The following is a 27,961-nucleotide window of genomic DNA, read 5'->3' on the forward strand; positions in this document are numbered from 1 at the left end:
ATAAAACAATAGCAATTATTCATATTCATATATCATGAAACCCGCAAGTGAGCCGTTGATTGAACAACAATCATCCATTCGTTAAAACGTGGGTTCGAGTCCCGTCTCTCCCAATTCCAAATCCACGATTGCAAAAAAAAAAAAAAAATTCATGAAACCCACGCCTTTCCATCTGCCAAAAATGGAACAGAACAAAACCGGGGGGAAAAAAAAAACTGGATATACTTCACTTTACTCATAAAATGACGAAGCTCTGTCACCAATTCGCTGTAACTTTCCTTCGAAATGTAGTCTCAGGTTTCTCCCTTATCTGTAAGGGAGAATTTATGTTTCGCCAACTACAAACCTCAAGTGACAGGGCGGACATTATAGGTTAGGGTTCTTAATTGAATCATATATATATGCCTATATGTTCTCAACCTGTTTGGGCATCTATATATTGATTGTTTTCTCAGAATACACAGTAATTTATGTATATCTTCTGCTCAGAGAAGAAGTTCTAGGTATAAAATTATCTTCCATGTATGATATATTGTGTGTTTTTATTATTTAGTGATGATTTTAAAAATCTAGGATTGTTGGCAATTCATTATGTGATGTGCAATTCTGATTGACTCATTGTAAAACATGATTGATTTTGCGATTATTGATTGATTACATTGGTGAATGGTTAAAGGATAAGATCCATTTATGATTTTTGTTATGTTATGGTAAATACAGGACTCCATATAATTTTTATAGGTTTTTTAATTTTTTTTTTTGTGTTGAATGCTTGTGCAGATTTTCATTCATGGACAAAGGCAAGAAACCAATTGAAGAAAAAGAAGATATCCCACCATTCTTAGGCTATGATCTGTCGCTTGCTTTATCATCAAAGCCTATCTCATCAAACAAGCTGCCATCATCATCTGAAATATCAGGTATCCAAATCCTACCAGGAACAAAGTTATTGATATAAATATTTTGAATAATGCCATCTTTCACACTTGCTTTCAGGTACAGGTGCACAGGAACAGGTTGTCTATTCGGATGAAACGGAGAGTGATGGGGAACTCCATTTGAAATTCATGACAAGGAATGTGCGGTATTCGAATTTCAAGAAGACTACAGAGGGAGAAACATCAAATGTAGCTGAAGAAGCTGGGAATGGAAAGGCATCAGGAGAAGCTGCCCCTGAAGGAGTTGTGTTGGCCCAAGATATAGTATTGCCTGCTAAAGTTAAACGAAATCCACCATCTAATTCTAAAGCCTTGAATACTGAAGAGCTTGCGGCAATGGCTAGAGAGGATCCAAAGCGTGCAAGAAGGTATAAAACATAGTTGTTTAGGGTTACTTTTATTACCATTTACTATTAGCAACTAGTTCCAAGTACTAATGTTCCTTTTCTTTCTATTACTTTTCCTTCCAATCTTGAACGATTATTTTAATAGAAATCGGTTTAATAGGTTTTATGGGTGATTGATGAAAGTACCATGCACACATGGCTGAAAATTTTGACAAGCTTCTCCTTTTCTTCTATGTCCTGCTTATACCGTATTCAGACATTGTCTTGTTGTCTTCCTCTTTTCGGATAGTTTCATTCTAATTGGTTACTGCCAGAGTGATCATTAGCTGTTTCGGAACTCTCAGTCATTAAATTTCTAAATAGTGATGGCATTGATACACGCCCAGTTACTTATTTATATACCATATTAATGATTGTCATCATCCTAGGTCAATTAGTCAAGTTGGATTGTTTATAAGGATTCCTTTAGTATTGTTAATTTCTCTCCAACTATGCACAACTATTTTACATATCTATTATCACATAATAAGTTGAACAACTTTTCACTCTACTTTGATGACTAAACTTCAGTATGAATAAGTCTTCTTACTTGGTAAGTTTTGAGGTTTAGTTTTATTCTTCTTCGTGTACTTATTTCCTCAATAAAGCAACGAGGTTCTGGCCCTCAAGGCAAGCCTTCGAAACTTTTTTTGTTTTACATGGACTTGTTGCTTTCGTGTGTGCATTATGGTCTATTTCAGCCTTGTTTCTACGAATATCATAGTTCAATTCTGTTTTTGTCATAGAATACTCACCAATCGGCTGTCAGCTATGAGATCTAAAGAGAAGAAAAGGATATACACTAGAATGCTTGAACAGGAGCGAGGAGTCTTGCAGTCTCAATCAAATGTATTATCAGCCCAATTGTCCCTTTTGCAGGTATATAAGTTGATCGATCTGGGTATATAAGGAATTAATATTCCAACTTTAAACTCAAAGGGAATATATTTTCGAAGTTTTTCTTACCTCACCCTCAAATGAGTTTGATGATCATTACCTACACTTTCCTCTGCTACAGTAAGCTTATTGTGTTATCTATGTATGGCAGTCAGATATGAGAGCCTTGTGTGCTGAAAATGCCAAACTGAAAGAACGTCTGAACACAGTGTTGCCGCTGCTCCAACTGCAAGAATGTCAGTCGATTTATTCCCCTTGCATGCAATTATGATTTGTTTATTTATTCTCTCTGATAATAGGAGTGAAGTTTTTTTGTTTTCAATTTTTTTGGCCATTTAAAACAGAATCTGTGTGCATGTGTATGAACTGTTAGATTAAGTCCAGACATAAGGTTAGCAGTTTGTTAATAAATGCAACATGCCTGTTTTGTGCCAGTCCAATTAATTGAATTTTGTATGGCAGGTGGTTTGAAACTTAGGTTAAGCTTGGGAGGAAGGTTCGTGGTGGTTAGGAGGGTCCCCATAGAAATTTAGTTATTTTTCTATGGAGGAACCTATCTAAATTTCTATGGGAACCATGCCCAACCATCGCGAACCCTCCTCCCAAGCTTAGCGTGAGTAATCTTAACGAATTGGATTCTCATTGTGAATTTGTTAAATAATGTATGGATTAAAATATTTATATACAACCACTTTTATACACTGGATTCGGACATTTCAATTTTATCATTTTAATTTTGACATTATATTATCTCTTCTGTGCATTTGCTATGGTAATTTGATTATGTACGCATCTAAAAATTTATATTGTCCTCACTCCTACATAATGGATTTCCCAATTCAATTTATGGTTTCAATTAAAGACAGGGCACTGACATTTTTCACCATCTAAAGCCAATAATTTATACACTAACCCTCACACATACATCTTTATATTGTGTACTTCTTTTGCAGATATTTATTCTTCGAATTGGTTAAAATCATTCACACTAGGTTCTTGGGTTTTCTTTTTCATTTTCCCCATCTCTGTTTCTCTTTTGTTAATCAACTATGCATGTGAACCTATTTTCCTAGACATTTTCAGAAGAGACATCAATCCATATCTAAGCTTGTAAGTTCGGAGTGGACGTAGTCACGTAGATAGAGAAGGCCGATATAGGAAACGCATAAGAAATGAATGTTGAATTATCGTTATAGTATTCAATATGGAAACATAAATTTAAGACAGACAACTAAATTTTATGAATTTCCATACAATATGGATACACCAAGGATGGCCTGATTAGATCTGGATTTTCTAATTTTATTACGAAGAATTCAAATTCTTCCCATTCAAATCATAGGTTCCTGTTTTTCAAGTAAGTTTTAGAGATGGGAATGGTTAGTTTGGTCATGAATTAGGCAAGTAAACGTAAAACGTGGGCATATATTGGCTAAATTCTCCAGTTATTGTTGAACTGTCGGTTCCTCTTTCTGGCAAGTCATATATTTTTTTTTTAAAAATTGCTCGGCTGTTATTTGTTATCATCTGTAAGATGCATCATCTCCAGCAAGTCATTTTTTGAGAAAAGCTGCCTGATTGTGATTGATCTTAGATATTTATGATGCCATTGTTTCAGAAATCCATTAAGGTAGAATCTTATCAGTCTTGTCGATATAAATGTAACCTTGGTAATACATATATTCCTGAAAACATACTTTTTTGTTACCTTGTCTCATACACCTGTTATCCCAACCCCCCTCTGACATTTCCATGTTTTCTTAGCAGCACTTAATGAACAAATAAGAGCAGAGATTCAGCATTGGAAGACAATGAACCCAAAATTTGTTCAAACTGGAGGGACCGTAATCAACATCAATGCATTTTCTGCAGACAATGTTCAAGCGGGTGCTGTCTTAGGTGCTACACCACTTTTTCCGCTCCTCCCAGCTCAGATTCCAAATCTGCAGGAACAGTTCTGGAGATATCCCCATCAAGGTCAACATGAACTGGGACAACATACTCAACCTCCACTGCCCCAGCAATATTTCCCACAACAACCTCACTTCCAGGGGCAAAATGAACAACCAGACTCCCCAAGTGTTGGCCCACCAAGCTCTGAGGATGATAGCAGGACTGAGCCAGAATAGGAAGAATAAACTGGAGCCCGACAAATGAACAATAAACTGGTCATCGACGTAGGGAGTCACATTAAACTCATTTCCAGTTATAGCTCTGGTGTCATTTCCTTTGGATTCTTTCGTTGCAAGCACAAGTATCTCATATAATTTGACAACAAAATATGGATTTCTTGTACAATTTACGGTTCTTATATTAAGAAGACTTTCTGGTATCTCATATAATTTGACCAATCAAAATATGGATTTCATGTACAGATTATTATGTTTCTTATGTTAAGAAGACTTTCTGGTATCTCTTAGCTATCTGTTTTTTTTTGACAAAAGTCTTTGATTGGTCAAAGACTAGGTGGTGTTATATATTTGCAATGCTAGATGCAGGTGTAACATTTATTTGTTGGTGAAAGACGTGGACGATGTATTCAGGGAAAAGTCACCATATAAATATTCTTGGAAGGTGACCACTTCTGCGCCTTTTTCTTGCAGTTTTTGCTGGAGGGAGGCAAATGAATGTGATTATCAATCTCCATGGATAAGAAGTCTACTAGAACATAAGAACCTACCGTGTATCTAAGGACATCTAAGCACCATCTTGTCAAACTATGAAATCCCCATTTTCATAGGTTAAGGGGCTTTTAGAACCTCCCTAAAACCTAGAAAAACTCTAGATCATGCTTTCCACCAAGCCTTTAGAAAACTAACCAGCTATCTCTCCGAATTGGATTTAGGGTGTAAAGGATCTCGTTCGAGATTGGGAGTTCGATTATAAGGTAGTGTAGCTATTTTTAAGTGGTTTGGCTCTTGTTTTAAGTTTTGATCTAATTAACATGTTGGAAGAGTTTTCACGTGACTAATCGAACCCTAGTTTGGGTTTAACGGACTATCCTAAGGATAGTATACCGGCTGGCTCTCGGTTATTTAAAAAAAAACTCCCCAAAAGTCCCGAAAATTTGATTTAGCTTTTTTTTTTTTTTGGACAATGTATATTAAGAAAATCTATTTTAAACCTAATAATCTCTTTTTGGGTAACTTTTACAATCCTTTGCTTCTGACAAATATTTATTCTCAAATAACCGACAATACTATGATTAATTGGGTTCATATATCAAAAAATTAGTAATGAATCATAAGACGCGCGAAAGGAAAGTAATGGAGATTGAAGGCGAAGATGGTTCAAAAATGAAACTCCAAAATGGCACAGAGACGGTGTTTGGGAGAGGCTCGGGGTTCGAGACCAATGACAGGGCCGTCTCTCGCCGCCACATTTTGTTCGAGCTCAAAATTCCGGCTGACGAAACTGACATCCAAACAGGGACTAGGGTTTTATGTCAAGTTTTCGGCAAGAATCCAATTTTTGTCAGGAGGGGAGAAGGAGGAGAGATTGAAGTCTTAAGGCGTTTCGAGAGTGCCGAAATTGCGGCCGGTGATTGGTTCTGCGTTTCTAGTAGAGACCCGCTACGGTTCACTCTGAAGAGGATTGAAGGTCAACAGAATAAGGATTCTGTGAGTGAAGATGAATCTTCTGAGAGATTCGAAGAAATTGATGTTTCAAAGATTGACCCTGTTCAAGGTAAACAAACGGAATCAATTGAAACTTCGATTGTTTCTCTAATGTTCTGTATTTGGCTGGTAAGTTTGATATCAATTTAGTATTTCTTGTAGTTCTATGATTTTATCGTGATTGTTTCTAAGCCAAACCCAACCAATAATAAATTCCAACCATTAATAGTTGAATTTCGTACCTTATATTCCTTGTTATGCCTGCTGAGTTCTTTGTGATTCTGTTTGGTTGATGAGAAAATGAGGGAAAGTTAAATACAATAAGAAATTTCGATTTGTGTGCTTCATGTTGTTTGTTGGTTGTGCTAGAGCTGCTGCAGCTGATATGTGTGTTTTTCCCCCTTCTTTTGGCTTGCTGACAGAATTGAAGAAACTTATAATTCTAATCTCTGCAAGTATTTTTTTCCCCCCATACTGGGTAGTACGTTGATTTCTGTTTCCTGTGACTTTTTAGGTATACATTTCAAAGTAAATTATGTGACATTCTCAACTTTTTTAATCCTGATGTCTCTCACTCTCAGTTGAAATCAACCCTTAGCATGGTGGTGTGCACATTATTTGGCTAGTTGTATACAGTTGTTAGTTTGTCGCTTTTTCATAATCATACTGTCATCTATTTGTGGAGGTGCAGAGTTCGGTTTTCTTGTCATAGGGCATGAATTTGACTGCTATCCTAAGAATAGAATACGTGATGCTAAGAATTGGAAATGGTTTCTTGAGGGAAGTCGACAGGATAGCGATGATGAAGATGGTGGTGGGAGTTTGGAAGGAAAGGACAGGATAGGTGGGAGGAGAAAACGGAAGAAATCTCAAGGCAATGAAGATGACGATGAATGGACCGGGGAGAGTGAAGATGATAATGATGTTGCAACACTAAGAAAGGTTGGAAGACTGAAATATTCGACAAGATCAAAAGACCACGACAAGCCTTCTAAAGGTGCAAAATGAAAGACCTCAACCCCTGCACAGAAGAGAAGTGAAGAAAACGTTGAAGACGAGGATGTAGATGATGAAACGCTAGGTGGTTTTATTGTAAATGACAATGATGAACAACAATTAGAAGAGGCTGAAGAACAGGAAGAGGAGGAATTTGTTGAAGATGATGATGATGAGCTAGATGAATGATGGTAAGAGAAAAACAGATCAAGACACTCTGTAGAGAAGCAGTTTAGGTTTCTTCATGTTTTTGTTTCTGTAAAATGTAACATATGCTCTGTGATATTCTTCAGCATCCTGTTAACAAAATTTATCTGTCTTTCCTGACTTGTCAAATTTACGAGGATAAATTCACCGAAAACTCTATTTCTAACAATTTCTTCCATAACCGGCCATAACAGTATTACGTTATGTAATTACATTGAATTTCGTTATTACGTTGTCTAATTACATGTTATGGCTGAATTTGTTAAGGCTGCGTTTCGCTCCCGTAAATTCACATATTCCTCATTGTGCATGCTGCGTTGGAAACTGCTGGATCTTAGTGGCCAACAACAATTACAATGGAAGATCAGCAGTTCCTTCTGTTGTCATGATATTTCAATCTGTTTTTTGGTCTAAGCAGTATACAATATAGGTTTCAGGTTTTCAATATGACGATTGGTATGTCCAGGATGTTATTTGTTCAGGTGAAATAGGGGTTTTAGCTAAATGAATTCAACTGCATGGGACCATTTGGCCATAGCCGATTCTCTCTGGACGACTAAAGAATAGGTCGGTGATTCGATTTTAAGATGATGCCACTATTTTCACGTTGTTTGTGCTGGACCTCAGTTTAATCTGTCGGGTGGGTTTTTGCATGACCTCTTTTATTAGGTGAAATATTATCCAGTTGTCCATCGAAACTCGAGTCCTTCATATTCCACTAGGAGAGTAAACTATTGGGTCATAGTCATTAGGCTAACATGATTACAGTTAGTAGGGATTGCATTACATAATTTACATTGGCAAAATTAATCCAAAAACTGGAAGTTTAATTTTGGTTCAAGTAAATAGAGAATGATCTAGGTTAAATTGTAGGCCAATGCAAAAGACATTAACGCCGAAATAACCCAGAGTACTGGGCCCTCGGCCCAATAAGTAACAGACGGGCCGAAAAGCCCAATAATCAGCAAACAAACCCCTTTCAACGACGCGAACACCGTGCTCTGCTTGAGCGTGTACGAAAGAAAGCAAAAAAATGTTGCGAACTCGGTTGCTATGGTTTACGTTGGGGTTTTCGGTTTCCGGTGCTGCGATTGCGCAATTCGTTTGGAGAGACCTTTTGACTGACCGATATGCCCTCGCTTCCGATGTAACCATTCCTCCCTCCAATATATTTTCACGCACCCAACGCACCTGAGATCCTCTAGGTGTGGTATTTGACTGTTACTGATTCGATGTTTCACTGTTTGTTTTGTAGTTGGAGCATAAATTTGATGGTCTAGCGGCCAGAGTACAGAATCTAGAGAACATTGGGGCCCGGAATTCGAATACGAATCTGAGTCAGGTAGTTACGGGATTTTTGTATATGTTATGTTTGATTGTGTTCAGTTATTGATTTATTATGTATTACTTAGTGTCTCCTATATTTCACTACAGATTTTAAGAATTACAGTTCTGTTCTGTTTGCCTCTTTATTATCTATGGTTATAAGTTTGTTTTGTGGAGTTCAAGCTGTTGTGCTTAGTTTCTAGACTACTCTGGTAAATATTACTATGGCCAATTTGGTGTTGTTGGTTTTGTTTGTGAGGAGGGTTATTTCATAATGTGGGAGATTGATTGGAGTCATTGTGTTTTGCTCGAAAAGGATTAGCTAAGACACTCTTATCTCCTGTTTATTGTTGATTTCTCAGATAGGAGGGAGAGGATATTGAGACATGCTTAAACTAACCCGTCTTCCCATAAACTTTGATTCTACTGAAATGGAATTTCAAGGGGTGTTACTCTTCTCCTTTGTACTTGTTCACTATCATGTTGTTGGCTTTCTTTTTTATGAGATATCCAAATGAGGAAGACCGTATAATCCCTTCTAGGGTCTCTCCCATCTTATACTCAACTCCCTGATTCATGATCATGGGTTTAAGAAACTACTGTTCCGTTGAGACTAGTGCTTAATTAATTACTTTCATGTTGGGCTCTTCTAGTCTTTAAATTACATGAATTGGCAATTGCATTAATTCAACATCGTGACAAGATAAGAGGCCTTGTAATCTCAGCAGAGCTGGATTCTTGACTTTGTATGAACATCAGTTCCCTCTACCAAATGGTGAGGTTGGGGCTTTTCTGTTATCGAGGCATGCTGAGATGCTGGAAACTAGTTATTTCACTTACTGTAGCTTGGTGATGGCAATTCGAATTTCAATGGGAACAATCCTACTCGGTTGATAAAATCTCAATACATCACTCTTGCTGCCTCTATTGTGGTCGGGGAACAATCCTACTCGGTTGATAAAATCTCAATACATCACTCTTGTTGTCACTATTGTTGTCGGGATAAATAAATAACAAATCACCAATGGTCATGCAATGTTCCTACTTTTTATCTGAAGGTTCAAATGGGATCCAGTGCCTTCCCACCTGCAGCTAATGTCTGGTCCATTTACAGAGCTTGGTTTAAGTGGTGTACAAATGATGTTTGAGGTCATAGGAAAAGGAGAAAGAGGATGAAGAAGAATTTCAATGAGAAAGTGGTCGATGCTGATTCCTACATCATATGAAGGTTATGATATATCCGACATGACAATTACTTGGTCCTCTAGGTTATACTCACCTTTTGGTACCCTCATAACACTCAAGGCCGGTCTTGTTTTGAGGGTGTGGGGACATGAGAAAGGAAAAGTTTTCTCAGTACCTTAACCCCCCACCTCTCTCTCCCTTTAACATTGTGAGAGAATTTGTGAATAGGGATTGGAAGTAGTTCTTTGTTCATATTACCCCTCAGAACTTGCTAGTTCTTTTGTGTCCTACCGTCTAATGGTCGATTTGGCCTATATCATTTGCAGGTTGAAGACTGAATCTTCAGAGTTCGCCAATTCTAGCAATGTTTCTCTGGACTATTTATGCTTGCAAGAGATTCAGCTTTGGCATTAATAGATGATATAAGACTTTCATATCTTTTTTTTTTTTTCCATTTCACAAACCTTTCCCTTTTGTTTTTTTTAATGATTTTTTTTACATGCCATATCATGACAACTTTGTAACAAAAAATGATGGGATGATTGAATTGTAGCGAACTCTATTTCCTGATGCCGAAGTATAATTAACTCAGCAAATTAACATCATAATGTTGTTGTCGAATTTGTTTGAGGTGCTGCCTCGGATGCCAGATTTCCTTTCATCTCATAGGGCATTAAACTAAACAAGCCATGCCATCCTTTTTTCATTGAACTCTCTTTCCAAGAACTAAATAAGTAAATATTTACAAAATACACAGACTAGTTATTATATAAATAAACCAAAAGAGACTTAAAAAATCCCTTCTCTGCTACAACCAAATATTAGAGGCACTAAACATGAAAAAAAAAAGTTAGACGAAAGAACTTGAATTTAGAGATCCCAACTTCAGGGGTATGGTCAAAAGCACCTTCGTAAACCCTGAATAGCTGATCCATGATTTCATTAATGGGATCAACGGGGAAGGATGGAATTTGCAAGCTCTTCATTCAACTTCACTGGAAGTGGTGGCATCTGCTTCATTACCTCCGGCATGTCATTCAAGCTGCAGAATTCATTTAAGTTAGATTTTGTTACAAGCAATACAGAACAAACGAAAATGTGTTGTTACACTGTCAAAAGGTCAATAAAATTATTCTCATATTGTAATGAAGCTTCGTAAGTACATGACAATGTAGTTTCCCTTTTTCATGAAATATCAATGCAATTAGTTGGCAGCAAATTTTGAGCTAAGTGAGTCGGCTGCAGAAAAAAGGATCAGTGGCCAACACCACCTACGGAATCTGTTGGCAAAATGAAACCTGCCTCATCAGTCTTCCCAAACACGACTGTTCCACAATTTACCTAATAGAGGACTACTCTGCCACCTTATTCTTGCTATCTTTGACACCTAAATATGATAATCAGTACCCAACCATAGAAATTCAATGTGAAACCAAAACCTGGGTGCATTTGAGTAATTTTCTTTCCGCAAAATAAGGAGGTTGTCCTCTCATACTTCACAGGAAGTTCGTAAGGGAAAGAACCTGAGATGACATTGTGTGTGAGTGCGGTGCAAGTGTATTTTGTTGACGGTGAAATAAAAAGTTGACCAGCCACATAGCTAAAACTTTAAATGGCAACCCGACTTCAGATTTGTAGTCATACACAGCATACAAAACTATGACAACTAAAGTTATCTTAAGATAGGCACAGCAACAACAGCGAAAACAACATACTCGTTCATGATTGCAAAGATATTTTCCCGAGTTCTGCTTAAGAGATTGATGTTATCATGTATCTGCATGAAATAAATAGGAGAAATTTTTTGACACTGATCAGCTGATATCATGGCAAGTTGGCAACTCATATTTAGAGCACAAATGGATGGAATTATAGAGAACAAAGTTTGTGGTATCATAACTAGTAAGAATCGGCAAGAACTTTATACTTCACCTGAAAAGAGGAAAAATTTGCAGAAATTTGATTCAAGAATTGAGAATTTTGGTCAAGAAGCTCTCCAGTCACACCACCTATGGCTGCAGATGACAGAATCATGCGTAAGCACAGAGACAGTAAAGAAAAAAGGAATTACGTATTAAATGAAATCGCCAATTTTATGGTAGATGCACACAGTTTAAACTAGTGACTTGACCAAATTCAATGGTTTTTTGTATAAAGCACACTTGCTACTACAGGTATAACATTCTGCGTAAAACATTAGCAGCAGGATGTTCATTATCCCATGGTATCCAAATTAGGCATAGCTACTCATTAGATGTGTAGTACAATGCCCACTAGAGTGCCTGGCCAGATATGGAACACTACACTACCAAATCTATGAGATGCCTTTGGAGAACAAAACTGCAAGTTCTACCGAATTCTGTGCCTCAGATAATCTAATAGATGAAAATGCACATCGATTGAGTATATTAAATTACCATTCTCCATATAAAAAACAATACTAACTTATATGAAATTACCATTCTCCATACAAAAAAATACAAACTTCGATTTCTTGCCTGAGTTTCAGACGATGAGAAAGTGTGTGCACCCACCTGTGTATGAGATCCCATCATCATTGTCCAAAGGAATCATTGGTGGAGCATAAGAAGGACCATTGGGACGAGCTGTCAAATGAGATGAGGACTTTGCAGAAGAATCTGTAGCCCTTTCCTGTACACAAATGTGCAGTGTATTTGAAGTTTCAAGAATTCATGAAAATAGAAAGAGAATATGCAGAATAGCTTGACTGGAAAAATAACCATCAAGTTTCCAGTTAAAGGGTGTAAGAACAAGGAACGTGATATCAATTTGCATCAGTTATAATACTACTCAGCTCTGTCCTAATGTACGATTATAGAACTGTCATGGGAAATCTGATTGATACTGCTAAGAAAACAATAGGGCTCAGAATTAAGTACTTCTCATGCAATCGAAAATAATACTGCAACAGCTTTATTCTTTCTTTATCAAAAAAACACACTCATTTTCTAAAAATGATTGTGGAAAGTACTTCCAAGTAGAGAACTTCAAACCAAGAGAGACATAAAAACTATGAAACAGTTTTCCATCCATATAGAAAATCTTAGACTCGAGGCAACTCCTTCACAAAATATTGCTTTGCCACAAAAACAATATCCTTCACAGTAAAGATTGCCAAGCTCTGTTTAACAGAACTGACCCCAAATGTCATTTTATAGCTGTATGTAATCTTTAAAATCAATTGGTGTAGTTAATTTCAACGTGACTCTTTAACTTAATAATTGCATCTAGCTGACAATCAAATTGTAGATATTTTCATTTCATTTCTGTTTTGACTTACTAACTATTGGGCAGCCAAAGCCTAGCTGTCAAACTCTAGACCTAATGGAGAACCTACAGCAGTACCTTTACACCCAAAACTTTGGCGATCTTCCAAAAAAGGGCCAATACTAAAGAAGAGAACTGGTTTCCTCACAGCAGTACCTTGACAACCCTAGAAATTATATTATTTTCCATGCTTAATGGCTGGATGAGCAACACACAAACAGACTTTTATGATATGAGGTAGAATGTGCCTGTATCAATGGAACTGATTTTTTTTTCAGTGGCATGAATATAATGTTTGCATTCAAAAAATTATGTCTTATCCAAAAAGCATGAAGCAAGCCCTTAAGTATAAAATTACTTCATAGATTTTTGCTCATTATACTTGTAGACAACAGGGGTAAGGAACAACTGAAAACTATTGCAGCGCCATCTCCATAAAACAGTTTGCATCTATGATATTGTAAACCCTTCCCACCAATAGCAACATGAACTCTTTTTTTGTTAAATAAAAGGTTTTAGTTCGTGCTTTAACCTTTGAATTCCGATATTTTGTGCCTGATCAAATTTTAGTATTTTATATTTGCGATTCATTGCTGCCTGTATCCACTCTTTTACATTCAACAAGTGCATTAATCCATGTTGTATCTTGGCCTCATAGTTAAAGTGCCACGCTCTAGCTCCCTCATTAATATGATGATTTCACGGAAACAACAATTCATAGATGTTTTTTTACAACTAAACATGTTTAAAGTGTCTATAGAAAAGGGTGTAGGAGTGTGCGTTGGTGCACGCATTCACACGTGCGTGTTTGCATGTGTATGAGAGCGAGACCTACATTAGGTAGTACAAGACTACAAGTAGATAAAAAGGTTATTTATCATCAAAAATGCATGCACATGTGCATAATAAATCACATGGAAAATTAGTTAATACCTTTCTATCTTTACTTCTCCTTGCCGAGTTATGGTCCTCTTTCCTTCTTTTTCCATTTTCCTTTTTCTGGAAAGGTAAAAATTAAATAGTGAGACCATCAAATACAGTTGATATATTACTTTGCCCAGGTAATGCATAAGTGTTTCATGAAACTATCATCACAATTCTCTCTCGTACTTCTTAAAACAATAAGAATCAGCTAACACAAACAGGAAACTTACAGTCATCCATCTACAACGCAGTGCCACATCTCGAACTGTTTTGTCCTTCAACTGCACCGCAATCTTAGCATATCGAACTATGTTTGATTCGGAGGCATACCTGAAAGAGATTTAAAAAGCTTTGTCCAATACTAAATGCAAGAGAAAAAACAACCGCACAAAGAAATGGAGCATTCCAAATCACACAGAAACCAAACAATCAAAGAAGCAGTATGCCCTAACTCCTTAATGATTTTCCAATTCCACAAAGAACTTCATCAGCAAGGTCAAACATCTAAAAATCCAAAAGCAACACAAGAGTCGTGCACAAGGTGGAATACTAACAACACCATGAGCTACCATAGACAAGTAAATAAGTACCGACAATGAAAGTTAAACAATCAGAAAGAAAAATATATATATTAAAGGGAAGAAAAAAAAATCCATGGCGAGATATGCCATAATGCTCATTGACATGTGCGCCAGCATAAGACTTGCCAAATCTAAGACAAGCTTCACGTAATAAAAAGAATTTTCAGAAGCGTTCGAGCTAAAAATTCATTTCGCGAAATTGAAAACAGTCATCCATTATAGCAGGATTTGGTGCTCTGAAAAACGAGAATAAGCATCCAAGATGCTTGAATTTGAATGATATACCAGAAATGACAAAGTAAAAAGATCCTTGTCCGGTTGAATTTCAAATGAAAGAATAAACAACGTGAATTCATAGCACATACGTGGCAAGCAATTCCTCCAGAGCCGACTGTTCATCGAAAGTCCACTCGGCGGCGATACCAGAATTATGCCTCAACGCCGCCTGCGTCTGCGAATTATCCACAACGCTATGCCCCCCGTTGTTGCTCGGATTAACCGGAACTCCATTCGCCCCCGCCGAAGGAATCTTCTGCCCCGAGGAAGACGAACCGTCCTGATTGTTCCCCGTCGGATTCGCGCTAGCAGCCATCGCCGGAAACACGACAAAACAAAGCAAATGCAAGCTTATCTCGAAAGTCCAGTAATAATAAAATATATACAGGATTTATATTTAATTAAATGGATATTGTTATGTACAGAGGATGAGTCAACAAAAGGAATTGGAGCTTTTCAAAAAAAAACAAAAGGAAATGGAAACTGTTTCCATTGTTTGTCTCCATGTTTTAGATATTTGGGCCAAGTGCAGTGGCGCTGTTCAGAGACGAATCTCTCGTGCTTGTTTTCTTTTTTTTTCCTCTATGTAAAAAAGATATTTTCTCGAAGACAGTGCTAGTAATTCTATGCGGAATATTCCACCGCTTAAAATGCAGTTCACCAATAGCAATTGAGGCTGATGGATATGGAGTTGGTCTTTTTTTTTTCAAAACTCAAAAATCCGATTCGGTGCAAAAGCTAGAACATTCTGTTTTGTAGGATAAGACGTCCACTGTTTATTAAGATTTAGATTTTGTAAAAATCCCTTGAAATTCAGTTATTTTTTGTGAAATGGGGAAAACGCTATTTTGATTTTTCAGTGACATGCAATAATATATGAGTTGTGGCATTTTAGTTTGAGTTAAAATTGAGGATATTTGAGAATTGAAGGTAGCCTGGTTGGTCAGGTTGACTGTTCAAGACCTTGAGGTCCAGGGTTCTATTCTCACTAGAGATTTGGAATTTGGGTAGTTTTTCATCCGTTGTGATGACCTTCATGTCTCTCGGGCATGACTTAGCCTGTGTGTAGCCTGTGGGCCTTTCGTTTGGGATTTGGGTAGTTTTTCATCCATTGTGATGACCTTCATGTCCCTCAAGCATAACTTAGCTTGTGTGTGGCCCGCCTGTGTGTAGCCTGTGGGCCTTTCGTTTGGGATTTGGGTAGTTTTTCATCCATTGTGATGACCTTCATGTCCCTCAAGCATAACTTAGCTTGTGTGTGGCCTGTGGGCCTTTCGTTTGGGATTTGGGTAGTTTTTCATCCATTGTGATGACCTTCATGTCCCTCAAGCATAACTTAGCTTGTGTGTGGCCTGTGGGCCTTTTAAAAAAAAAAATTAGGATATTTTAATTTTGGAGAACATTGATGTAAAATGGTGAATTATTGAAAATTTTAAAATAACTATTTAAAAAGGTAATTAGAGACGGATTTAGGGTTTGTGATTGGAGGATTGTGTAATGATAAAAGGTCGTAATTTTACTTAGTTAGCATTAACCACAAACAAATGACAGGTAAAGCTTAGTTACTGCTAATTTATCATTCTTATTATCATAACTAAGCACAATGTCCAAATACCCGGTCTGTAAGTCCAAGCTATATCAGCACCAAAATTAGTCTAGTCAACTACAGACTACAAGCAACTAGCCGGCCCATGTAGCCGACATAACACTCCCATGTTGACACTAACCCTTATGTAAACAATATAAATCCCCATCTCATTGGATGCAGTCCTCCAACCACCTCCATTGCAACCCATACCTCAAATTAGTCCGCATATGATATAACCCAACGTCATTAAGTTTACTTTGTCAACACCTTTATAGGTAGGTTACCTCTCATCAATCGCCTCATAATCTCCTCGAAATACACACTATTTATGACTGTAGATCCGAAACAGCTAACCTTACTCTTGGATAAAACTAAATCCAAATGATTTACTATGACGCACACCTAAAATCTTTTGAACCCAATAAATTCTCAAAATCAACCTTACTCTTGGATAAATTCTCAATGTAATTTTTTCATGGTCCATTAATCAAAGTCTCATTTAATCTTATAATCTCCTCCTTTTTCTTTTATTATAAAAATTAAGTTTTCTTCTATCAGTCCAAACAAGCCCCAAAACGGGGTCAAAAGTGTTTTTTTTTTAAGAAGATAAAATATTAGGGGAAAAATAAACAAGAAAAACGTTTGCGTTATTTATTATATATTTTTAGGCAAACGTAAATTAGTTCTCGCTCTACCGGCTACCTTCTTTGAAGATGGGAAGGCCAATGTCAACGCGTCAAAAGCGAGAATCCATACCCAGTTAACCAAATAAAAGGCTAGGTCGCTCTTACACGGCTACAATCCAACGGATCAGAAAAGATAGCGGAATAATCAACCACTTGACGGTGGTGACCTTCGATTCTCTGTCTATCCTCTTCGGTGGGCTCAGAGATTACACAGTCCTCTAACACATCGGCCATGGAGTCCAATTCCCAATCAAGAGGTTCGTGTTTTTGTTTTTTATTTCTTGAAATCCATCGATTTTTTGATGACTTAATTGTTAATGTATCGTTTTTATTCGATTTTGATTTACATTATATATAGTTCCTATCAGATTTCACTGCATCTGGGGATTATTGGTGCCTTGGTTGATATGTCTGATAAAAATTTTCAAGATTTGCATGGTGATGTGTTCTGCCAAAATTTAAGAGAGGGAAAATTCTATCGTTTTGATGGCTTGGCGGAATTTGCGTCGGTTTAGGGTTTTGGACTTTGGGAGGATAAAATATGTGAAACCGTTCGACCTTGTCTTCAGCTTTTGCCTGCTTTCCTTCCATCTAGTTCTCAGAGTTGATCAATCTTATCTTCTGTGATTGACTAATAATTGCATATTTGTGTTTGAGTGGATTGGGATTTTGTTCCGAGAGATGGGCAGAGACAAGAACTGGTTATTTATTTGTTTGGTGAAGTCTTGATTGGGCGTTAGGTGTCATAGAAGATGAATATGTGGTAAAACGTTTAGTATTTCTTGCTACGATAATCAAATGTCTGTAAAAAAGTAAACAACTCTCGTGCACAAGTCTCCCGTAATGGGTGGTGTCCGGAAATATACACATAATATATTTTTGCAGTTTCTATTCCGTAACTTACTTATACTTCCAATACAGCTGGTAACCCACCTCCAAAACCTTGGGAAACAGCAGCCACCACATCTGGTTCTGGTCCTTTTAAACCACCATCACCTGGCAGCACTAGTGATGTGGTTGAGGCATCTGGAACAGCAAGACCTGGTGAAATTGTTCCCCCAACTAACACAGCCGCAAACAGAAATACTCTTACTAGGCCTGTGCCTACTAGGCCATGGGAGCAGCAGCAGACCTATGGGAGTAGTTATGGAGGTATTTGTTGATCTCTGTCCCTATCTTGAATCTTTATCTGGGCAGCACCCAGTGCAATCGAGGATTTCTATTGATTGATTTTAACCATCTATAAGTAATGTTTTGATTACATGCCCAATGCAGGTTATGGTTCTGGTCTTAATTATAATTCTGGTTATGGATCGGGAATGTACGGCTCTTCATATGGTGGGTATGGAAGCACGTACGGTGGTGGATTATACGGGAATAGCATGTCTAGAGGAGGTTATGGAGGGATGTATGGAGGCTCTGGCATGTATGGCGGGGGAATGTATGGTGGTGGTTTTGGAGGCCAAATGGGTGGTTATGGAATGGGAGGAATGGGAATGGGTCCATTTGGTGAGCAGGATCCTAACAATCCATTTGGTTCTCCCGCATCTCCGCCGGGCTTTTGGATTTCATTCCTTAGAGTGGTGAGGATTTTTTTAAAAAAATTATTCTTTTCCTTCTTTTTTTCCCATCCTGGGATATATTACCAAATGCCTCAAGTTTCAAATACCTGAATGCTTGATGAACAATGAAAGCCTTTACTTATTTGGGATGCTAAAGTCTTACTTCCTGAGTTAATCCTTCAACTTTATTTATTGATGAGTGGTTTTGGGAATTGATTCTGGTGATATTTGGCATCTTTCAAATACTAGGGACTGGTGTTTTTCAACTGGCAGTAGTCTTATGTCATGACTTCATGCATGAGCATATTTTCAATCTATAGGGCATGCAGTTCTCCTTTCACTTGATTTTGGTATTAGTTCGGCTCCCTTCATTACATGGTCATAAATGTTTTCAAACTCACTGGAATACTGGATAAGGTTCGATAATTGTGGATCTGAGGGGGAGAAATGTATGCAAAAGATGGCTAGGAATGGAATTGGCATGGAAGAGCATGATGAAGTTCTCTGATATTTTCCTTTTATGGGTAGATGTTTTGTTTCAAAATATCCATCTTATGTCCTAACAACTTTTCTGTATCCTTAGATCCTTGTATCTTGGGTGAAACACTAATTCAAATTGTACAAGACATTACACTTGTGTTAATGTGAAATGAGTTTACCACTGTTGAAGTGGATCACTGCTATGGCCCGAGTGTGATCTGTCTTTTTGATATCATATCTATTACTTAACTAATTTCTGTGACAATGACAGATGCAAGGAGTTGTGACCTTTTTTGGCCGGATATCAATTCTGATAGACCAGAATACCCAGGCATTCCACATGTTTATGTCTGCTCTCCTTCAGGTACTGTCCATCAAAGTTTATTGTCCGTCCTCCCTTGCTAATTTACGTAGTTGAATTATATGTAGTTAGTGGTTGAAGTTGAACCTTTGGTCTTTGTTTGTCGAGCTTAAGCCTTAATGTGGCACATAATGACACTTGATGTTATCGTTGCAGCTTTTTGACAGCTCAGGTGTTTTGTATGGAGAGTTGGCCAGGTTTGTTCTCAGACTGTTGGGAATCAGAACAAAGCCAAAGAGGGTTCCTGGACCAGGACCTGATGGACTCCCGGTACCTCACAACCCTCGTGGACATCAGAACTACATTCAGGGGCCTAAGGCTGTGCCAAATGGTGCATGGGATGACGTCTGGGGGAGGCATCAGTAGAAATGAATCTGAAATATTTCCACGTTTATGTCAGGCTCCAGATAAATCAACCAGATCGTTTGATGGTTTCAATCCAAATGGGAAACTCTATACCTGCCTCTGCAGGTTGGAGTAGCTGAAGCTGAAGTACAAGTGTTGTTTGCTTGAAATGAGCTGATTTGACACCCAAGACTCCATAAAGCTCAGTAGGAAAATGTGAGTAGAATCTCGTCGGGTGGAAAGGGTTGCATATAATATGATTTCAACCTAGAGTTCTCATGAATAATTCTTTTGTCTTCACATATATTTTGTATAATGTATGTTGAGCATCAGTTACGTGAGCAGCGCAATTCAAGCAAGTGTTGGTTTTCAGAAATAAATGATGGTTTTTATCAAGGGTTTTGTGATACTGGTTTATGCATTTGTACTACATAATGGACTAACTTGGAGCAGGATCGAGCCTGGTCGGATTGCGCTAAGTTGAGAATTGAGAGTAACAAATAGCATCAGTATATTCCGCAAACAAAATACAGGTATGATTGGATTTCCAATGGCATGCATAATGCCATCTGAAAAATCTAATGAGCAATATATAACTATATACCAAACGAAACAAAATATAAACTACTATAGCGTTCCCAAGGGCACAGAGTATGCCATCCAATAATGATCAAATAGATGCCTCCACTGCAAGAAGCTTATAGCATGCCTGGGATAGAGCTCTCAACCCATTGTCAGAAAGACGCGCAGAGTGAGACAGATTCACAAGTTTCATTGCAAAGCAAGAGCTGGCGGCCAAAACCTCCAAGGCAACTTCTGTGACTATGCACCGGTGAATACAAATAACTTCTAAGGAGCGATAGCCAGCGACAACTACAGAAAGCCCATCATCAGTGAGTGCAAGACAACAATCCAAATAAAGGGTGTGCAACTTTGAACTGTAGTATTGCAAATGAGTGAGGCCTGAATCATAACGGGTGAGCAGCCTAGAGAGATGGTGGGAGTTAACCTCAAAGTTGGTATCATATCGTAAAGTCAGTATCCCGAGTGAAAAGTGAAATTGTAAGGATTGGTGGCCAACATTTTGAATATTAAGCAACTGATGGCAAGTCAAACCAAATGATTCACGGTCAAAGTTACAGTCAAGCCGTGAATAAATAAAAGAAAGGCAATCATCAGGTAGGTGCAGTACTGAAGTATGACCACCACTTGAAGCATTTTCCATGTCAACCTCTTTACATTCTCTTTAGCTTTCTTCTGAAGGCTGTAGAGCTCGGATCTTTATAACAAACTTTTTATAGGTTGAGCTTGATGAGTTGGGCGAGTCAAAACCACAGAGAACATGTGTGTCCCCATAGCCATAGCCAATATGAACCCCACATTTTCGACATAAAAGTTTTGTTTTCGAACGATAACGACCCCAGTGAAAGACAAAACAGTTTACCTCGTCAACCTGTGTGAAGCGACTCAAATCAACAGAAAGGAAGGAGATAAAACCTTTCTTTATGGATTTGCGATATTCAGATCCAATGGCAGAGGTGATTCGATTGGAAGATGTTAAATTCAAAGGGTATCCGCAAGACCCACAACTGCACAGAAAAATGTAGGGGGTAAAAAAAAATCATTATTTTACAGAATTCACAAATTTTAAGCAATCATAGTTTGCCATTTGCATCATGGAAAGGAATATAAAGATTCACAACACTGTACGAGGAATGATCAGATATAAGAATTCTGCTCCTCAATGCTATTTGTGTTCACATTATTCTCTCCAAGACATGATGAGAGCTCAAAAAGAAAAGAAAAGAAAAGAAGCAACACGAGAAAATTGCTGGATCAATAACTAACACAGTAACACTCTGCTAGGCTGAAACTGAATGAGTACACAAACTAGGAAAGTGAAAAGGGGGAGTCCCGAAGCAACTTTATAAGAGCATAAAAGAAACAGAAAAAAGGTGTAGTGGTAAACATGAAACAACTGTAGATTGGTTTGGCATGTGCAGAAGGCTTTGCAAGGGAAGTAAAAGCATATAACACATAAATAACACACAGATGCATGCAGAGGTACAACTCTATGACTCCCAGGACCAGAAGACTTAGAAAGGGAGGGAGGAGTCAAAAAGCAAAATATTGTCTATCTCTGAGAAACCAATGATATGCTCTGCACACTTGGTTAGTGCTAGATTGGTGAGACGATGCCCAACAAAACAACCACTGTAAACTAAAGGAAAATAACTAAATCAGATGTGTCTTATTGCTACAGTGCTACACTATACCTTGCATCCCAAGATCACATATGATGGTCACCGATTGTTGCCTTCTTTTATTTAAAACCATCTTCGTTGATTTCTCACTTCTCCTCTTCAGTTGACGCTAACACTAACCCAAATTGAATTTTATAACAACAAATTTTACACTTTTACCTCTTTTCAGATCTAGTTCCTTTACTAATCTCCCTAGCAAATGAAATTGTGCCAATATTCCATTGTTATATCCAGCCTTAAATCAAACAAAGTACTAGTGATGAGATTGAAAAAAGAAGAAAGCTCAAATATCACAATTTGCGCTTCAAAGCTAAAAGAGGTTGAGGAATATAGGGTTGCTATTGGGTTAAGGTTAGGCAAGTACCGAACACGGAATAAGGTGAAAAAAGTGAAGTTTTGGAAAGTGTTTTGGGGCTGTAAACAGTAAAACGATGAACAACTAATGGGCAAAATATAAGGTTGTGGAATGATTTTCAGTTTTGAAAACTAGAAATTAGGACTTAAAATAATAAGGAACAGCCTTGAATTGCGGAGAAAGAAAATGAAGAAGAATGCTAGTACCTTCAGACAACCAAAGTAAATCTCTGGCTAGAAAATTCTCCCGGAATTGTTAGATCTTTCATCATTCAAACAATCACGAGATTACATCCATATACATAGATTCCTCCATAATCCCCGATTCTATACGACTTCTATTATAACTTTCCCCATAAAGATGCAGAGACTCCTAAAATTAAAAAATTAATTGGACAAACAAATTACACTATAAGATATGTTCATAGTCAATTAGACGTACCTCTCATATCCCTTCCCTAACCCTTCCTCTCTTCCTTCCCACAAAAACACAATGTATCTCAATCTAACAATATACGGCTATGCACCACACATCCATATAAAATAGAAGCGCATAACTGAACAGATTGATCATCAGCCAAATGTGCAGACTAAATTATGCTCAAATTCATCCTTTCTAAGTCACGAAAACGACTTCCAAATGCAAAAGACACAATATAAAGGCCAAATTTTAGTCCCAACCAACTAACCAAGCAATAAATACAAAACATAATCGCCAGAAGTTGCTTTTCAACCCCCAAAAATCAAACAAGGATGATATTATTGCAGAAGCACCGTTAATTCCAATAATATCGCAGCGAAAAGCGCAATCAGGAGAAATCGAGCAACACTATTCAAATCAAAGAGATTACCTGTAAGAGACATCAGCTTGGGACATCCTCTTCCCGATGATCAGATGAAGCTCATTGTGGATCCATTAAACTGCGATCATTACAGCTGTGTTGTTGGCTTGTTGCAACAGCGATGGTGAGCAGTATTTATTGTGAATCGGGAGGTTTTGCAAGTCAAAGCCGATGGATTTTGACTGATTATTCAATACGACTCTAACAACGCCCGTTTAATTGTCGTTTTCGACTTTCAATGTGAGGTAGGATTAACTGAACAGGCTTTGACTTTGATAGGAGCTTTCGGATTCCCCCGTCATTGAACTTGGAAGTTGGAAGTCTCTGTCTTGAACACAAATCGAGAAGAGCTTTTGCCTTCTGCGTGTGCCACTGTGTCCGTGAGCCAATTGAGTTTGTTTTGGGCCCAAAAAGGCCTCTCTTCACACTCTCCTAAAATTGGGCCTTATTTTAAAACTGGCCCAATTACCGATCGTATTTTAGGAGACCGGGCCTGGCCCTTTCTCAATGTGACATCCAGACTAATCCTAGCCGTTGATTTATATATTATAAGCAGACTAGGGTTTTTGGCCCGTCGAACTTCTACGACCTCTTGCCGTTGCTTCCAAGCCTTCGTCAGGCGCCAACAATGGTAATGAAACCTCTGCAATTTTCATGCGTTGTTCCTTTAAAACTGTTATTTCAATGAAGCTTGGATAGCATTTTAACATTGAAGCTTCAATTTGAATGTCAGTTCCTTATCCACTTCGTCTGTTCAGTTCTTAGATGAATCTTTGTAATTTGGTTGCGTTTCGCTAATTGAATCCGAGATGTGAAGCATGAGTCCCTGCTTCTGTTCTTTGATGCTTATGTATTTTTTTGTGTTGGTGAGCTGATCAAACAAAAGTGCTTAGAAGTGACGGATCTGCTAGGCCAGATATTTTTGTTGTTGTTTTTGTCTTTTCTCCGCCTCTACCTTTTTCTTAGCAACTATACAGAGATGAGATTTCGTGAGACGTTTTCGACAATGTTGCAGCATTGTTTGCGTCCTTGTTATAACCACATGCTGTGACCTCATGCTTATCTATTTATTCTGTGTTTATGTGAATTTCCCATGCATATTACGCTTTACGTTACTACTTGCGAATAAATTCTTCTAATGCAACCAATATCTATGGATATATGTCAAAATGCCTACTGAGGATCTGTATAGTTCCCTTTCGCAATGTGTTTTATTGTTTGGCCGTGAGTCAATTTTTTGAAATCATTGAAATGGCATAGTTTAGTTGGAAGTATCCTGGCTTCAATTGCTGCTTTTGTGGTTAATCAAAAGACTAAAGAGTGTGACGATGTGACAATTTTTTGTTATTTTTGGTAAGTCATGTCTTTTACATGCATATACGACTGAGAGTACTCTGTTTTTGCGCTTTAACCTTGCACCAGCCAATACTTTGTTGTGTTGGAAATTTGGAATAGAAGTATTGCCCAGTAGAGAATGGAACTAGTTTCTTAGAATCTTAATGAATTATATTTGTGCGTGAAAATAGTTCGTAATATCTGTTGATTCTGTTATCTTTTTGAGAGAAATAAGGCATATTTTTCCTCTGTATATTAATAGTAATGTATGATCATTCACAATTTTCATGTTGTAATTGTTTTTGGATTGTTATATTTGGTCAGAACATCAGAAATATTTTCTAGTCTGACTGATTATTTTTTCCCAATGTCTAGACGGAGGAAAATTTCTGTGACGTTCTTTTAGTTGTGGTAGTTTTAGATTTCTGCGCAATATTTTGAAGGTGTTTGCTGTTTAGTTTTCTAGATCCCAAAAAACTTGACCCCTATTGTATTGCAGGTATTTGTCAAAGCACAAAAGTCTAAAGCTTATTTTAAGCGTTTTCAAGTTAAATACAAGAGGAGAAGGCGTATGTTTTTTTTGCTGTTTGATGTTTTTGCTATCTTTTGTTTATTTAGTTCAACAGTTCTTTGATTTCAATTCAAATTTTCTAGAGGGCAAGACAGACTACCGGGCCAGGATTCGCCTTATCAACCAGGATAAAAATAAGTACAATACTCCAAAGTATCGGTTCGTTGTGCGATTTGTATCCTTTTTGTCCACTCAAACATGATTCAATAGATCATATAGTTGCTTGGTTGGAGATGATGTTATTTTACTGATTCAACAGTAAAGGAATGAGCTGTTAGTAGACATATATTTCTGTGCAATGTTGGATGTCAATAATGCAGATTGATTTTTTTTGGCATTCAATGCTATGATTTTAACAGTATGGCCATTTTTTAAAAGCTTTTGGGGCTTCAGTTTTATACCCATGGTCTGACTGGATGTGGGTTTTGCATTGGACCCATGATAGTTGCTTTGAGGTTGATTTTCTGGACTGTTAAATGGCTTCATTAGAGTTAAGTAGTTAATTCATATTTGGCTTGAGGTGTACTTGCTGCATTTTCTGGAGTTGGTACACAAGATGGTTTAACGTGATAACCTTGACAACATTATTAGTCAAACAAAGATGTAACTGCACAGATTATATCTGCTAGCATTGCGGGTGATATGGTTCTTGCATCTGCTTATTCCCACGAGCTACCTCGCTATGGCCTTGAAGTGGGTCTTTCAAATTATGCAGCAGGTATATGACTTTACGTTTTGTCAGGTCATTGAACTTTTCCAGCAATGCAAGCTTTCTAAGTGCTGCTTTCATAATGTCAGCATACTGCACTGGGCTTCTGTTAGCCCGCCGAGTTCTTAAGATGCTTGAGATGGATGAGGAGTACGAGGGAAATGTTGAGGTATATGTCTTATATGTAATAATGTCCATCTATACTCTTTGTTGGCCCACTTAGGTGGATGGAAATATTATTTTGTGAGCAGGCAACTGGAGAGGATTTCTCTGTTGAACCAGCTGAAACCAGGAGACCATTCCGTGCTCTCCTTGATGTTGGTCTAGTGAGGACAACTACTGGGAATCGTGTCTTTGGCGCTCTCAAGGTATAGTGCCCATTTCTTGAACTAAACTCCAGAAGATTTCATGAATGTTGTTTTTCTTTGTGCCACCTCAAATCCTACGAAAGGTTAGCAAAAAGCTTTTTGCTTTAGGTTTCCTCATCTTTTACTTGTTGTCTTTTATGAGAGCAATTAGTACTGAAAGTCTTGAAATATTTTTGTCAGTTTGTCACTTGTTAAGCTGGATATTTCGTTGAGCTGGATATTTTGTTTTTCCTGCTTGAAATGGCAACAGTACTTGAGTTTGGCTTGTTTATTTTATTTTTTGAATGAGCTTGTTTATTTTATTATTAATTCCAATGTATTTGGAGTTCTATATCTTGCTAATGTGGCAGGGGGTCTTGAAAGCCCCTCACAAAACCGGAGCACGTGAGTTGTGTTTGTAGATTCCAAAGTAAACATTGCAGATCCATGCCAGACGTTGTAGGTTTTCTTTCGATAGAATCTCCGTTATGTCTCATATTCCATTGCCTTGTGTAGCAGAGTTGCTACCTTTACCACCTTGGGTTAGCCATGTGACGTACAAATCCTCCTCTTTACCTTTTTTTTTGTGTGATTTGAAGTTGCTTTTACTTGTTATGGCTGAAGGAATAGATTCTATTTCAAAACTCAAGTAAAACATTGCATTTATTGTTATCTTCTGGAAACAATACCCCGTGCTCGTCTCATTGATCCATGTATGTATCTCTAAAGGAATTTCTTTTTTCTATATAGGGAGCTTTGGATGGTGGACTTGATATACCTCACAGTGACAAGAGGTTTGCTGGATTCAACAAAGATGATAAGCAACTTGATGCTGAAGTTCACCGCAAGTACATCTATGGTGGCCATGTTGCTGCATACATGAGGGTGAGTTTGATCTAAATCTTAGTATTGGATGCTAGACATTTTATATACGTCATTTCATATCTGTTTTGGGAGTATGCAGACTTTGATGGAAGATGAGCCAGATAAGTATCAATCTCACTTTGGTGAATATATAAAGAAGGGTATCGAGTCAGATAACATAGAGGAGTTGTACAAAAAGGTTCATGCTGCCATACGCAGTGACCCGACAGTGAAGAAATCTGAGAAGCAGCCTCCGAAAGAGCACAAGAGGTAATGACCGTCTATTCTTATATCTCAAAGTCCTCTATCACCCCTGATAACAGATGCGTCATAATTTGGGCAAAATGTGATATCATGTCCAGTCCTCCCATTTGAGTCGGAAGTGTTGATTGCCTCCAAACAATGTTTTTAGTGCCAAAGTTTGCGATTGGGATGCTCAATTTATTTTTGTTTTTAATTTTTTGGTGGCAGGTATAACCTTAAGAAGCTAAGTTATGAAGAAAGAAAGGCTAAATTGATAGAAAGATTGCAGGCTCTGAATGCTGCTGCCGATGAAGATGATGATGAGTGACCCGGGTACTTAAACCTTGTTGCTTGTGCTACCATTTTTTGGCCATCGTGATGATCTACTGAAGTTTATAACGAAGCAGAAGATTTTGGATGTTGTTTCTAGTGAATGAAAGAACATATCTTGTTTTGATAAAATCAAACTTGCATCAGTTTTGTTATTGAGCTTGATGTTTTCTTATGTGAACCTTGTTTTATACTTATCCATATGGATATTTTATAGTAAACAAAGGCATTGATTGAAACTGGGTCATTCTCCTTCCGTGCTTCGTATAATAAACTTGTGTCTTGCCAGTTTAGCAAAAATAAAACTGAGATACAAATAGCTCTTCATCACTTCACAAGTAATAAAGCATTTGTGATTTTGTACTAAGCATATAGAGTCTAGTAGAGTGGTTGTGTTGATTTTCAACATTAACTTTTAAGCTGAGTTTAAAATGTAAAGTTGTTAGCAGTTATGTTGTA

At 37.6% G+C, this 27,961-nt stretch overlaps 6 protein-coding genes and 1 long non-coding RNA gene across 11 annotated transcripts; 5 read left to right on the forward strand and 2 right to left on the reverse strand.

Annotated features, from left to right (window-relative positions):
• Positions 1-214: 214 nt before the first annotated feature.
• LOC119999827 (probable transcription factor PosF21) lies at positions 215-4,633 on the forward strand. Of its 4 annotated transcripts, none has more exons than XM_038847587.1 (6): positions 215-503; positions 781-920; positions 997-1,306; positions 2,071-2,203; positions 2,373-2,457; positions 3,986-4,633. In XM_038847587.1, exons 2-6 carry the CDS (start codon positions 791-793, stop codon positions 4,348-4,350), a joined length of 1,023 nt encoding a protein of 340 aa, XP_038703515.1. In that variant the 5' UTR covers positions 215-503; positions 781-790; the 3' UTR covers positions 4,351-4,633. The 4 variants fall into 4 exon arrangements, with proteins under 4 accessions (XP_038703515.1, XP_038703517.1, XP_038703519.1 ...); XM_038847589.1 differs by having other exon boundaries at positions 3,989-4,633; XM_038847591.1 differs by having other exon boundaries at positions 1,003-1,306.
• Positions 4,634-5,400: 767 nt separating this feature from the next.
• On the forward strand, positions 5,401-7,210 carry LOC120000528. Its single transcript, XM_038848643.1, has 2 exons — positions 5,401-5,908; positions 6,530-7,210. The coding sequence occupies exons 1-2, from the start codon at positions 5,458-5,460 to the stop codon at positions 6,844-6,846; spliced, it is 768 nt and encodes a 255-aa protein (XP_038704571.1). The 5' UTR covers positions 5,401-5,457; the 3' UTR covers positions 6,847-7,210.
• An 817-nt stretch (positions 7,211-8,027) lies between these two features.
• On the forward strand, positions 8,028-10,160 carry LOC119999329. The gene is made up of 3 exons (XR_005468397.1): positions 8,028-8,188; positions 8,297-8,383; positions 9,879-10,160. It is a non-coding gene; the product is annotated as an uncharacterized LOC119999329 (long non-coding RNA).
• A 65-nt stretch (positions 10,161-10,225) lies between these two features.
• On the reverse strand, positions 10,226-15,087 carry LOC119999328. Its single transcript, XM_038846830.1, has 7 exons — positions 14,711-15,087; positions 13,995-14,094; positions 13,774-13,839; positions 12,087-12,204; positions 11,485-11,567; positions 11,268-11,329; positions 10,226-10,594 (listed from the first exon to the last, which is right to left on the reverse strand). The coding sequence occupies exons 1-7, from the start codon at positions 14,935-14,937 to the stop codon at positions 10,504-10,506; spliced, it is 747 nt and encodes a 248-aa protein (XP_038702758.1). The 5' UTR covers positions 14,938-15,087; the 3' UTR covers positions 10,226-10,503.
• A 1,837-nt stretch (positions 15,088-16,924) lies between these two features.
• LOC119999908 (peroxisomal membrane protein 13-like) lies at positions 16,925-19,975 on the forward strand. The gene is made up of 5 exons (XM_038847715.1): positions 16,925-17,152; positions 17,817-18,047; positions 18,171-18,478; positions 19,209-19,301; positions 19,455-19,975. The coding sequence occupies exons 1-5, from the start codon at positions 17,128-17,130 to the stop codon at positions 19,662-19,664; spliced, it is 867 nt and encodes a 288-aa protein (XP_038703643.1). The 5' UTR covers positions 16,925-17,127; the 3' UTR covers positions 19,665-19,975.
• Positions 19,976-20,130: 155 nt separating this feature from the next.
• Positions 20,131-23,443, reverse strand: LOC119999909 (uncharacterized protein At4g08330, chloroplastic-like). 2 transcript variants are annotated; one of them, XM_038847717.1, is made up of 3 exons: positions 23,113-23,443; positions 21,141-21,232; positions 20,131-20,516 (listed from the first exon to the last, which is right to left on the reverse strand). In XM_038847717.1, the coding sequence occupies exons 1-3, from the start codon at positions 23,136-23,138 to the stop codon at positions 20,314-20,316; spliced, it is 321 nt and encodes a 106-aa protein (XP_038703645.1). In that variant the 5' UTR covers positions 23,139-23,443; the 3' UTR covers positions 20,131-20,313. The 2 variants fall into 2 exon arrangements, with proteins under 2 accessions (XP_038703645.1, XP_038703644.1); XM_038847716.1 differs by having other exon boundaries at positions 20,138-21,232; positions 23,113-23,427.
• Positions 23,444-23,646: 203 nt separating this feature from the next.
• Positions 23,647-27,749, forward strand: LOC119999907 (60S ribosomal protein L5-like). Its single transcript, XM_038847714.1, has 9 exons — positions 23,647-23,734; positions 24,938-25,007; positions 25,093-25,184; positions 25,601-25,727; positions 25,808-25,887; positions 25,970-26,086; positions 26,816-26,950; positions 27,030-27,199; positions 27,401-27,749. The coding sequence occupies exons 1-9, from the start codon at positions 23,732-23,734 to the stop codon at positions 27,498-27,500; spliced, it is 894 nt and encodes a 297-aa protein (XP_038703642.1). The 5' UTR covers positions 23,647-23,731; the 3' UTR covers positions 27,501-27,749.
• The last annotated feature ends 212 nt before the right edge of the window (positions 27,750-27,961 follow it).

This window comes from Tripterygium wilfordii, chromosome 6 (genome assembly GCF_013401445.1).
Source record: "Tripterygium wilfordii isolate XIE 37 chromosome 6, ASM1340144v1, whole genome shotgun sequence".
Taxonomy (NCBI): Eukaryota; Viridiplantae; Streptophyta; class Magnoliopsida; order Celastrales; family Celastraceae; genus Tripterygium; species Tripterygium wilfordii.